The sequence below is a fragment of the Emiliania huxleyi genome (assembly GCF_000372725.1).
Source record: "Emiliania huxleyi CCMP1516 chromosome Unknown EMIHUscaffold_13, whole genome shotgun sequence".
Taxonomy (NCBI): Eukaryota; Haptophyta; order Isochrysidales; family Noelaerhabdaceae; genus Emiliania; species Emiliania huxleyi.
This window is the reverse complement of record NW_005201287.1, coordinates 230,570-241,629: the sequence shown is the minus strand read 5'-3', so window position 1 is coordinate 241,629 and position 11,060 is coordinate 230,570. Positions and strand designations below refer to the sequence as shown.

The window sequence follows — 11,060 nt, the reverse complement described above, 5'->3', positions numbered from 1 at the left end:
CCGTCGCCGCCGCCGCTTCGGCCGCCGGCGCTTTCGCCACCGCCGTAGGTCCCGCCGGCGGCCCCGCCGGGGTACCCTCCTGAGTCGCCGCCGTCCGCCTCGCCGTCGCCGCCGCCGCCGTCCGCCTCGCCGTCGCCGCCGCCGCCTCTGCCGCCGCCTCCCTCCGCCTTGCCTGCGCCGCCGCCGTCCGCCTCGCCCTCTCCGCCGCCGCCGTCCGCCTCGCCGCCGCCGCCGCCGCCTGACGTGCAGCTGCTCGACCTCCGCGCCGCCACCACTTACCAGGACTTGAGCATCTACGACAAGCAGGCGCCCGTGAACGACCTGTCATTCGCCGACAGCACGACGGGACGGCCGTGGGCCGAGTGCGGCCAATACACAAGCCACACGTGGGGCGTCGACCTCGGGAGCGAGGTGTATGTGCGCTACGTGCGGCTGCAGAACCGCAACGACTGCTGCGCGGAGCGGCTGACGGACGTCGACATCTATCTCGGCTCGACGGCGGAGACGTACACGGGCAACGCGCTGGTGAAGTCAGACGTGAGCGTGTCGTCGAACGTGATGTTGGAGGTGGAGATCAACGCGTTGGGGCGCTACATCTACCTCAACCGGCCGTCTGCGGCGGGGCTGACGGTGTGCAAGTTCTACGTCTTCGCCTCAGCCGCACCGCCTGGGCCGCCGTCGCCGCCGCCACCGCCGCCTGCACCGTCACCGTCGCCGCCGCCGCCGCCGCCGCCTGAGGTGCAGCTGCTCGACCTCAGCGCCGCCACCACTTACCAGGACTTGAGCATCTACGACAAGCAGGCGCCCGTGAGCGACCTGTCATACGCCGACAGCACGACGGGACGGCCGTGGGCCGAGTGCGGCCAATACACAAGCCACACGTGGGGCGTCGACCTCGGGAGCGAGGTGTATGTGCGCTACGTGCGGCTGCAGAACCGCAACGACTGCTGCGCGGAGCGGCTGACGGACGTCGACATCTATCTCGGCTCGACGGCGGAGACGTACACGGGCAACGCGCTGGTGAAGTCGGACGTGAGCGTGTCATCGAACGTGATGTTGGAGGTGGAGATCAACGCGTTGGGGCGCTACATCTACCTCAACCGGCCGTCTGCGGCGGGGCTGACGGTGTGCAAGTTCTACGTCTTCGCCTCAGCCGCACCGCCTGGGCCGCCGTCGCCGCCGCCACCGCCGCCTGCACCGTCATCGTCGCCGCCGCCGCCGCCGCCGCCTGAGGTGCAGCTGCTCGACCTCAGCGCCGCCACCACTTACCAGGACTCGAGCATCTACGACAAGCAGGCGCCCGTGAGCGACCTGTCATACGCCGACAGCACGACGGGACGACCGTGGGCCGAGTGCGGCCACTACACAAGCCAATGGTGGGGCGTCAACCTCGGGAGCGAGGTGTATGTGCGCTACGTGCGGCTTCAGAACCGCAACGACTGCTGCCCACAGCGTCTGACCGGCATTGACATCTATCTCGGCACGACGGCAGAGACGTACACGGGCAACGCGCTGGTGAAGTCGGACGTGAGCGTGTCATCGAACGTGATGTTGGAGGTGGAGATCAACGCGTTGGGGCGCTACATCTACCTCAACCGGCCGTCTGCGACGGGGCTGACGGTGTGCAAGTTCTACGTTTACGGATACGTGTGAATGGAGAATGGAAATTGGAACCGTGGCCATGACAGACCGGCGGCGCGTACGTGAATGTGCATGGTATACACATGTACATGTAGTGTACAGAGCTGAACTCGTCGTGAGACGTGGACGATGTGGAATGTGAGTAGCGTTGACGCCTGTGGCGCAGAAATGATTTTTGTGATTTTCGTTCATTCGTATTGGCTTGACTTGACTTGACTCGCTGCGACGGGGCAGGCGCGGGGGCGCTCTCGTCCCGGCATAACTCAAGGTATCCGGATACAATCCGAGCTAGAAATGGTACGCGGCGGGCGGCAGGCGGCATGGGCAAGGGCCGGGTACATGTACCCTCTCACGAGACACAGGCCCTAACCGCACCGGGGAAGCGGGGAAGGGGCGCTTGGGAGCGGGGGCGGGGGCGGGGGCGGGGGCGGGGGCGGGGGCGGGGGGGCGGCGGGCTACGAGGGTAGGGGTTGGGATGCTGCCGCGTGCGCGCGCGCAGGTGGAGGGAAAGACGGCGAGGAGGGGGCGGCGGCGGCGGCGGCGGCGGCGGCGGCAGCGCGCGCGCGGCGCGCGCGACGGAGGGGCGGAGCAGCGACGGCGGGTCGTACCTGCACCCCTATGTACACCATGCTGTTCTACGTAGAGAGAGTCTAATTTGTCTACAGAGATCATTGGTTGGAGGTTGCTGTGTCGAGAAGCCGTACCCACGAGTTGTCGACGAGCCTATGTAAGTGCAGGGGAAGAGAGTGTCGGGTGCCCGGAGGAGGCTCCGCGGCGGAGGGTCCGTCCACTAAGCCGTAACCGGCACTATGGGGGTCTAATCGTCGAAGTGCATCAGCAGCCGGTCGTGCTCGCTATTGGTCGGCCAATGGGCGACGATGGTGGCGGCGAACCAGTCCGTGCTCCCATCCTCGTCCTCCCACCACGGCTTCGACGCGCTGCCCGACCAGCTTCTCCACGCCATCCGTAGGTGCGATGAGAGCCTCGCCACCGCCACCCGCCGCGGCTGCTGGGGGGGCGGCGGCGGGTCGCGGCACGTCGGGAGCCGCGGCGCGGGCACGCACCAGGGCGGCGAGTAGCACGGGCTAGCTCGAGCGCAGCGGCACGTCGATCGTCTCGCCGCTCGCGCCGCAGCTTCAGCTCCTCGCGCAAAAGCTCTGCAGTCAGCTTGCTGGGGTCGGTGGTGCCGGCGGTGCGCTGCGCGGGGGGGGGGGGGGGCATTACACATACCAGGTTTAGACCCAGTTTATCGTAAACAGGACTAATAATCTGGTCGTGTTTAGCAGTGGTCTAAACTGGTGGGTGCTCTCCGAAGTCCTCTCGCCGGACCTCGCTTCGCACATCCTCGCCCAGCTGCCGACCAAGAGCACGCCGTCAAGGGGACGTGCCGCGTGGCGCCGCGGCTGGAAGGGGACGCTGAAGAAGCGCGCCTCGCGCACTCCGACCACGATCCACGTAGGAGGACGTCGATTGGGCTTGGTAGGCTGGTAGGCTGCTGACAGACTGTAGAGCCTGAGCCCATTTTTGCGCAGCGGCTCCGCAGAGGAGCTCGATTGCTCGGCGCGGGCGGAGGGCGAAAAAAAGAATTTTGGACTCTCGTCCCTACCCAGCGCCAGCGCCGGCGAAGGCCGCGAAAAGTTAGAGGGTGCGAAATCGCTGCTGCGTCGGGATGCGGGTACCTCGCGAGAAGCCGTTCAAGCCCGGCCATCCTCACCCCCCCAAGCAGCTGCGGCCGCAATTTCAGCCGGTCCCGTGACTGCCCCGACCCGGCAGGTGCGCGTTTGAGCGAGGGCGTCCTGCAGCGCACCGAGAAGGGGCCGGTCGCGCGCAGCGCCACGCCGCAGGCGTCCGCCGGAGGCCCGCCGGAGGCTGTATGCGGCGGCCACTTCCCCTCGGTCTTTCGCCGCGCTCCGGCCGCTCCTTGGCTCCTGGCCGTCTCTTCCGAGCGGCTTTGCGCGCCCCCAACATTCCCCTGACAGCAGCGCCTCACGGCGTGGGCTGCGAGGTCACTCGGGGTGACCCAGGGGGCGGCGGGGGAGCACTCTTCCGCCGGAGTATCGACGGTCTTCCCGCTACTCGCCCGTTTATGAATGACACTGAAACGCGCAGCGGAAAAAAACGGTAAATTGGATTTCTTTTTTCCCTCCGTCTGTCTGGCCTCTGTCTGGCATCAGTATCTTCCGAAACGGAAAGGGGCGAAACTTGAGGGCGAAGAAATTTCTCGCAAATTTGCCGTGGTGGGGCACGAAATAAAGACGAAATAAATGAAAGAAATATCCTTACGCTGGGCAGGAAATCTACGTTTGCCCCAAGCCGCCGGTGAAGCCAGCCCCCTTGGGAATTGCCCCGAAAGTGACTTCAACAGAAGAGCCTGAAAAAGAAACGCGTTTGGCCCAGCAGCCGCCCCCCCGGGGCCTCCCCCCCACACACCCCGATGGCCTCCCACCGCATCGGCGCCCGCCTGTCTGGCCTCTCGCCAGAGCAGCTCGTCGCCTTCATCGACGAGGCCGAGCGTTTTTTATCTCTCGGTCTGTGGGGGGCCGAGCCGCCTCGGGGTGGCGGGCGGGCGGGCGTTTTGAAAAACAGAACACAGAAAACAAGGGGGGGGGCGGGGCCCCAGGCCCCCCACTGGGAGTAGAAATACGCCCAAGGGGGCCAAGGAGGCGGCGCGGGGAGGCAGCATCAGGTGAGAGCAGGAAGGATGGCGCTTAGGGTCGGCTTTGAACAAGGGTCTCCAGGTTTTAGATCAGTATTGGTGTCGGCACACATCCCCACATGAGGTCAGCGGCGCGCAGTGCCTCTCTCGCAGGCGCTGATTTTGGCTGTTTTCGAGCTTGTTTTTGTTTTCAGACTAGGGGGCCCGACCCCCTCAGAGGCGGCGGGCGGGCGCCCACAGACCGAGGGATCAAAAACGCTCGGCCCGAGCAGGCGCCTCTCTGGAGCGCCGCCGAGTACGGAGAGATGAGGTCGAATCTGCTGTGATTCAACAGCCGCCCAAAGGAGCGCCGCCTCAACACGGGGTCTCGGCTCTACCGAGCCATGCTAGCTCCAGCCGCAGCCCCACCCGGCCGCCCGAGGGTGTTCCCGCAGGCAGAGTCCAGAGAAGACCAATCCTGGGGGAAGTAACCGAGTGCCGAGGAGAGCCGAGTGTCATGTGTCAAGACACAAGAGCCCCACGGCATTCCAAGTGCCGTTTTAATTATAAAACGAAGCGTGCAATGGGAGCAAGGCCCAAAGGTGTATGGTTTTGCAGCGTGGGGGCGTCTCCCCAGCGCGTGTACAATAATGGTTTGAAAAGGAAAGACGGACACGCATGGCACATCACGGGATAGGATAACAAGAGAGGATTCCAAGCGCAGGGCCCCATCTGCACACGCAGCGAGAGTTCATTACAGACGCAGCCCTGCTGCGCCACCGCCCCCCTCGCATGCATTGTACCCGGAGCCCTCCCCGCACCACGCGCCCCCACCCACATCGGGCACCGGTGCGCGCCTCAGAAGGTAAACCACCCTCGTGAAGCCTGGACCTCCTCCTCGCCGTCCTGCTCCGCCTCCTCCTCGCCCTCCTCCTCCCCTGCATAATAGGAGCCGTACGACGCCGCCGCGGGCTGCCTCGCGTACACCTCGCGGTAGTGCTGGTCGACGCAGCAGTGCACGAAGCAGGCCGAGCCGTCGTCCTCCGCGAACGTCTTTGCCGTTTGCAGCGGCTCAGAGTGCGGGCAGGCGAACCTGCGTCGAGAGGAGAGAGCGTCCGGGTGCGGGTGCGAGGGGGGCAGCGAGCGCAGCGGCAGCTAAACAGACGTCGAGCTCGCCTCGCCTCTCGAGGGCTACTCGCAATACGCGGCAGGCCGGTGTTCTGCATCTCGGCTGCACCTCGGCTGCATCTCGGCTGCATCTCGGCTGTATCTCGGCTGTATCTCTCGGCTGCCTCTCGTGTTCCGCATCTACGCTTGGCGGACTCCAGCGTCCACTCGCAGTCGCACAAGTACGGCGGCGGAGGCGAGGGCGGCGGGGCCACGTAGTCCTTCCAAAAGGAGCGTCGCACCTCGTGGTTGATGGCGTCGACCAGCCCGTCCGGGCGTGGTCCGAGGCCGTAGTCCCAGTAGCTCGGCCCGTTGCACTGCTCCTGCACGAAGGTCTGGTCGGCGGAGAGGTCGTCGGCCTGGGGAGGGTGAGGGGAGGGTGAGGGGAGAGTGAGGGGAGGGTGAGGGGAGGGTGAGGGGAGATGGATTACACCTCCATAAGACGGGGGGGGGGGAGGAGGGGCGGGAGGCGCCTCCATCGTCTCCTTCTCGAGGTTGAGAAGCCCGTGCACCTGCGGGGCAGAAAGGGGGGGGGGCTCTCTCTCGGCGTATCTCAACGACATCTCGGCCGCATTGCTCTGCATCTCGGCTGCATCTCGTCTGCATCTCGGCTGCGTCTGTGCCTTCAGCTCGGAGGTGCCCATCAGCCCTCCGCAGTGCTTGATCGTGTTGTTGAAGTCGTGCAGATCGAGGTAGTTGATCAGGATGGCGCCTAGGCAATCTCGAGTCATCTCGGTGTGTGATCTGAGAGATCTCGCGGTAGCTGATCAGGGTGGCGCCTAGTCTCGGGAAATCTCGGGGGGATCTCGGCTGCTGCGGAAAGGTGCGGAAGGGGCACGGATAGAGGTGCGAGAGAGGTGCGGGGTAGAGGTGCGGGGGAGAGGTGCGGGGGAGAGGTGCGGGGAAGAGGCGAAGGAGTTGGGCCGGCAGTGGTTTGGTTCAGGGGCGGTGCGGTGCTGGTGTGTCGCCTTGCACTGTGGTGTCGATGGTCCCGCCGCCGAGCTGGACCGAGCCCCACGGGTGCGCCTGCTCGAGCGTGTAGTTGAGGCGGAGGGCCAGCTTGATGCCTGCAGGAAGGCTCCGAGAAGGTTCCGGGCGGGTCGAGGGAGCAGCCGAGGCGGAGAGGCGAGTTGGACGCCGGTGACGTGGACGGCGAGGAAGTCGGGGAGGAGGCGGTTGCCCTCGGGGCCCGGGATCCAGCATGTCCCGATCTCGACGTGGCCGATGTCGATGCCTGCTCACAGATACAGCACTGCGAGGTGGAGGCGGCAGCCAGCGCCGCAGAGACGAGGCGAGGCGGTGCTGCCGGTGAAGGTCTTGTTGTGGAGGAGGAGGGAGGTGCCTAGCTGGGAGACGAGCCGCTTGCGCGACGGCCTCCCCGCCGGCCGCGGCCACGGCCCCCCTCTTAGAAAGTCGTCGATGAAGATGTTGAGCGCCGTGGTCATCAGGCCAGTGCGCAAGTGGCAGCCCTTCGGCAGCTCGATGAGGTCCGAGGCCGGCGTCGCCTCGGAGAGCGGGACGCGATGTCCGCCCATGAAGCTGCGCACGCGTGTCTCGCCCATAAAGTCGAGCAGACCGTACTCCTCGCCCGCCTCCTCAAAGAGCAATTGGCGGCCACCAGCGCTGCCAACGACGAGGAGGAGGCCCACAGCGGCCACCACCGCGCCGAGCAGCGCCAGCCGCGGATGCCTGCGCCGTGCGGGCGTGGTGGCGAGTTGCTGCGTCTCCATTCTGGAAGGCACAGGAGGAGCACTGCCGGCGGGGGGATGTGGCTAGGACCAACAAGCGCGCGGCTGAATGAGGCGGCGAAAAATCCGAGCTCACCCGTATTCTTTTTTTTGCTTTGGCGGACCTGATGCCGGGGGTAGGTAGGGTAGGTCTGAGAAAACGAGCCAAAAGAAACCACACCTTGAGCTCGTTCAGCAGCTGCCGCTTGGGCGCTCCTCGCCGCGGCCCCCCCCCCCACGTTTGGCTCGCGGTTGCGCCAAACCGGAAAGCCCCCCTCCAGATGCTGGTCTCGCTCGCCGCCCTGCTGTCGCTCAGTCTCTCGCCGCGGGCCGCGGCGCCGCTCCGCGCCGCCGGCCTCGCTCCGCGCACGGCCGGCTCGCCCGCCATGCAGGGCGCAGCGGCGGTCGGTGAGCGGCCGTGCGTCATCACATGCTCCAACTGCAAGGCGTCGTACAGTGTCGAGGAGGACGCGCTGGGCCCCGGCGCGGGCAAGCGGGTCCGCTGCTCCAACTGCGACCACGAGTGGTTTCAGTCGGTCGCACGGCTCGCGCGGCTGCCCGAGGACATGGAGCTGGTCGAGTACCCGCAAGAGATGAAGGACCGGATGGCGGCGGGGAAGCCGGCGGAGGCGCGCGCGGCGTTCCGCGCGTACGTGGGCAACCTGCCCTTCGGCGTCGTCGAGGAGGAGCTCGCCGACCTCTTCGGAGAGTACGGCAACGTGGTGCACGTCAACGTGATGACGGATGAGGCGCGGGGTAGACTTCTCAGAACCTTCCTGCCGACGACCCCCGCGCGTGCCGCTGCGGCCCACGCCCGAGGGAGCAGCCTCCCCCGTCGCAGCGTGCGAGCAGCGACCTCTCTATGACCCGTCCCCAGACTTGTCTCCGCAGGACGGGCGCTCGCGCGGCTTCGCCTTCGTCAACATGGAGATCGCGGAGGAGGGGGCGGCGGCGGTGGAGGCGCTCAACGGTCACATGCTGCAGGGCCGCGCCATCAACGTCTCGGAGGGGAGGCAGCAGGAGGGAGGGCGAGGGCGCGGAGGGCGAGGCGGAGGGCGCGGCGGAGGGCGCGGCGGAGGGCGCGGCGGCGGGCGGGGCAGGGGGGCGTGACGGGGTGGGGTGGGATGGACCGCGGGGCGGTGGGGCAGCTGGATCTCAGCATGTGTTGCGAGACCGAGAGCGGGGCAGCACTTCCCCAAAGACTCGCGCGCCTGGACCTGACGCGCTCGTGTTTGAGTCGTTCACGTTATAAGGAGAACGGACTCCTACTCAGCTACCAAGCACAAGGCGAGGGTCGACCGCGCAGTCCGCAGAGGCGAGGAGAAGAGGGGCAACGCCTGACTGAGCGCGAGTCTCGCGTGTGTGGTCCGAGCTCCGACGTCCGTTTTCATTTTTATTTATCTTGGCGAGCGCCGCCGCCGGCTGGAGCCTCGCCGCTTCGCCACCCAACCCAACAACCCAACCAACCTCGCCGCCATCACCCACCTGGCCGCCACCAGCCTGGCCGCCACCAGCCTGGCCGCCACCAGCCTCGCCACCAGCCTCGGCCCTCACCACCGCCACGACCCTCCTTTCCCTCCTGATGGTGCGTTTGAGGCCCGGGATTCCCGCCTGCCCCATGGAGCGTGGCAACCGTTCAGGTGCCTGCTGTCCATATGCCCGATTGGTGTACAGCCACTACTCGCCAATTCAACACAGATGCTGCCCGGGCCGGCCCGAGATGCCTCAGCCTGTCAGTCATATGGGTCCACAAAAGTGGAGGAGAAACTCTGGCTTCGGGGGTGGTACGCGTCGACCCCCGCGTGCGGCGCCGAGGCAAGCCCGATTGAGTGCATAGATACGAGCGGCGGCGGGCTCTTGGGCGGTCGTTCGGCGCTAATTGGCATGTGCACCAGGCAGCTTGAGACCGAGACTGGCGAGCCGCGCTTGCGGTCATTGTACTTCCTTGCGAGCTCGTCCAGGTCTGGCTCCGTCCTGTCGGCGCGCCGGGCGGTGGGCGCGGGAGATCTAGCTGCGGCTGCCTGGCGGAGTGATTCCTGCTCTGCCGCCGCCTCGTCAAGGTCGGGCCTGCGGCGCGGTGGCTCCTGCGGCGCGTTGCTCCAGGTCAGGATGTTGACGTCGGTCGTCTGAGGCAGCCGCTGCGGCGGCGGCGGCGGCGAACCCTCGCTGGAGCAGTATAGAAGATCTTTCGTGCTGAGGCCGTCGGCCCGCGTCGCGGTGCCAAAGACGTGTGTCGAGGGCGCCTCTTCCGAGGTGGGGTGGCCGTGCCGCTTCCACGAGGTGTAGGCAGCGTGGGATGGGCCAAAGGTCGAGGCGGGTAAAGCCTGCAAAAGTTCGCCGACGCTACCGCTGGACTCGCGGCGCGCAGCTCCCGCGGGGCGCATCTCGTGCTTGCGTCCCAGAGTGCCCTCGCGCATGCTTGCCCCGGCGCGGGACGTTGGGGCAACCCCTGCGGGAGTTCGTTTCGATATTGCGTTCGTTACATATTGAACTTTGAACGATCTCCACTTTGAACGATTGCACACACCTCACGAATAAAGAGAACCCCTCCACTACCTCACCCCGTCCTGGTTTCTTAATCTCCGGGGCCTCCGGCTGGGCTAAGCTGCCGGTTGCCGCGCCCTAAGGTAAAATTTACGAGAAATTTACTGTGTGTCTTGTGAGCCTGTTTGTGTCTGTGTGTCGCTCATGCGTGTCGTCATCGTCTGTCTAGCGTCCACCCATACCGCGTTGGTGTCCAGTCCGAGCCTGGCTGTTCTTCACCTTCCTATTCAACTAAATTTCTCTGTGTACCTGTGTTAGTGCCAGTGCGCGCCAGTCCCGTGCCCAGTGTCGTTCGGTTCTTTCTAACAAATCCTTTATAAAAAGAAAACATTGGGGCGTCAAAAGTCACTTTCGTCCCAGCATCGACCCACCCCGACAGCACATGCGTCACTCGGAGGCCATCACGCTGGCGCGAAGATCACGCTCCTCCGGAGAGGACGGCGACCTCGCCATCGTCCGCCACTCGAGTGCACCCATCCGCGTGCCGCAGACGCCGCAAGAGGAGCTGCAGCGGCTCGAACGGTGGCATGCGGCGGTGCGGCGCGGTGCGCACTCGGCAGTGCAAGCGGCGCTTCGCGAGGGGTGGGCGCCCGTCAATGCACCTGACAGCGCCGGCTTCACCGCGCTCATGCGCGGCTGCATCAGCGGCCAGCTGCTCACGCTGCTCCTCGCGAGCCCTCGCTGCGACGTCAACGCGGCGGCGGCGGCGGACGGGTCGACGGCGCTGCTGCTCGCGTCGCGGTACCGCTCCGCCAGCGTGGTCGACCGGCTGCTGCGCCGCGGCGCCAAGATGACGCGCGAGAGAGGCGGTGCCACGGTGCTGCACCGCGCGACTGCCAACGCCGATGCGTCGGTGGTGCAGCTGCTGCTGCGCGAGGGCGCCGCCGCACCTGCGCGACATGAGAGCACCCCTCCTAGAGCCGTGCTGGACCTCTCCTGGACATTGTAGGCGCGCCGCCGCACTTGAGGGATGGAGAGGGGCGTTGCCCGCTCGCGGCGGCGCTGCTGCACAATAACCGCGCCGCGGCCCCCGCGCTGCGGCTGAGCGGGGCCCTTCCTGGGCCCCTCCTAGACCCGTCCTAGACCCCTCCCTAGGCCCTCGCGCTCCTCGACGAGCGGGACCGCTCCCTGTCCGGGAAGAGGCGCGACTGCGGATCTCGCGGCGACACGCACGCCTCGCCGCCGCGACTGAGCCACGCCGCTTCGGACGCACGCGCCTCCGCCGCCGCCGCCGCCGCTGCCGCCGCCGCTGCCGCCTCCGCTGCCGCCTCCGCCGCCGCCGCCGCCGCCGGCGGCGGCGGCGTCTCCGTTGCCGGCGGCGCTGCCACCAACGTTGCCGTTTGCTC

The 11,060-nt window shown here is 66.7% G+C and overlaps 3 protein-coding genes across 3 annotated transcripts; 2 read left to right on the top strand and 1 right to left on the bottom strand.

The window, feature by feature from the left end:
* Positions 1–4,917: 4,917 nt before the first annotated feature.
* EMIHUDRAFT_462336 (hypothetical protein) lies at positions 4,918–7,173 on the bottom strand (the record flags this gene model as incomplete). Its single annotated transcript, XM_005789108.1, has 6 exons — positions 4,918–5,369; positions 5,600–5,802; positions 5,917–5,955; positions 6,067–6,155; positions 6,412–6,510; positions 6,732–7,173. 6 exons carry the CDS (start codon positions 7,171–7,173, stop codon positions 5,135–5,137), a joined length of 1,107 nt encoding a protein of 368 aa, XP_005789165.1. The 3' UTR covers positions 4,918–5,134.
* Positions 7,174–7,369: 196 nt separating this feature from the next.
* On the top strand, positions 7,370–8,440 carry EMIHUDRAFT_420859 (hypothetical protein). The gene is made up of 2 exons (XM_005789107.1): positions 7,370–7,919; positions 8,062–8,440. The coding sequence occupies exons 1-2, from the start codon at positions 7,452–7,454 to the stop codon at positions 8,278–8,280; spliced, it is 687 nt and encodes a 228-aa protein (XP_005789164.1). The 5' UTR covers positions 7,370–7,451; the 3' UTR covers positions 8,281–8,440.
* Positions 8,441–10,096: 1,656 nt separating this feature from the next.
* EMIHUDRAFT_98161 (hypothetical protein) lies at positions 10,097–10,663 on the top strand (the record flags this gene model as incomplete). The annotated part of the gene is made up of 1 exon (XM_005789106.1): positions 10,097–10,663. One exon carries the CDS (start codon positions 10,097–10,099, stop codon positions 10,661–10,663), a length of 567 nt encoding a protein of 188 aa, XP_005789163.1.
* Positions 10,664–11,060: the final 397 nt, after the last annotated feature.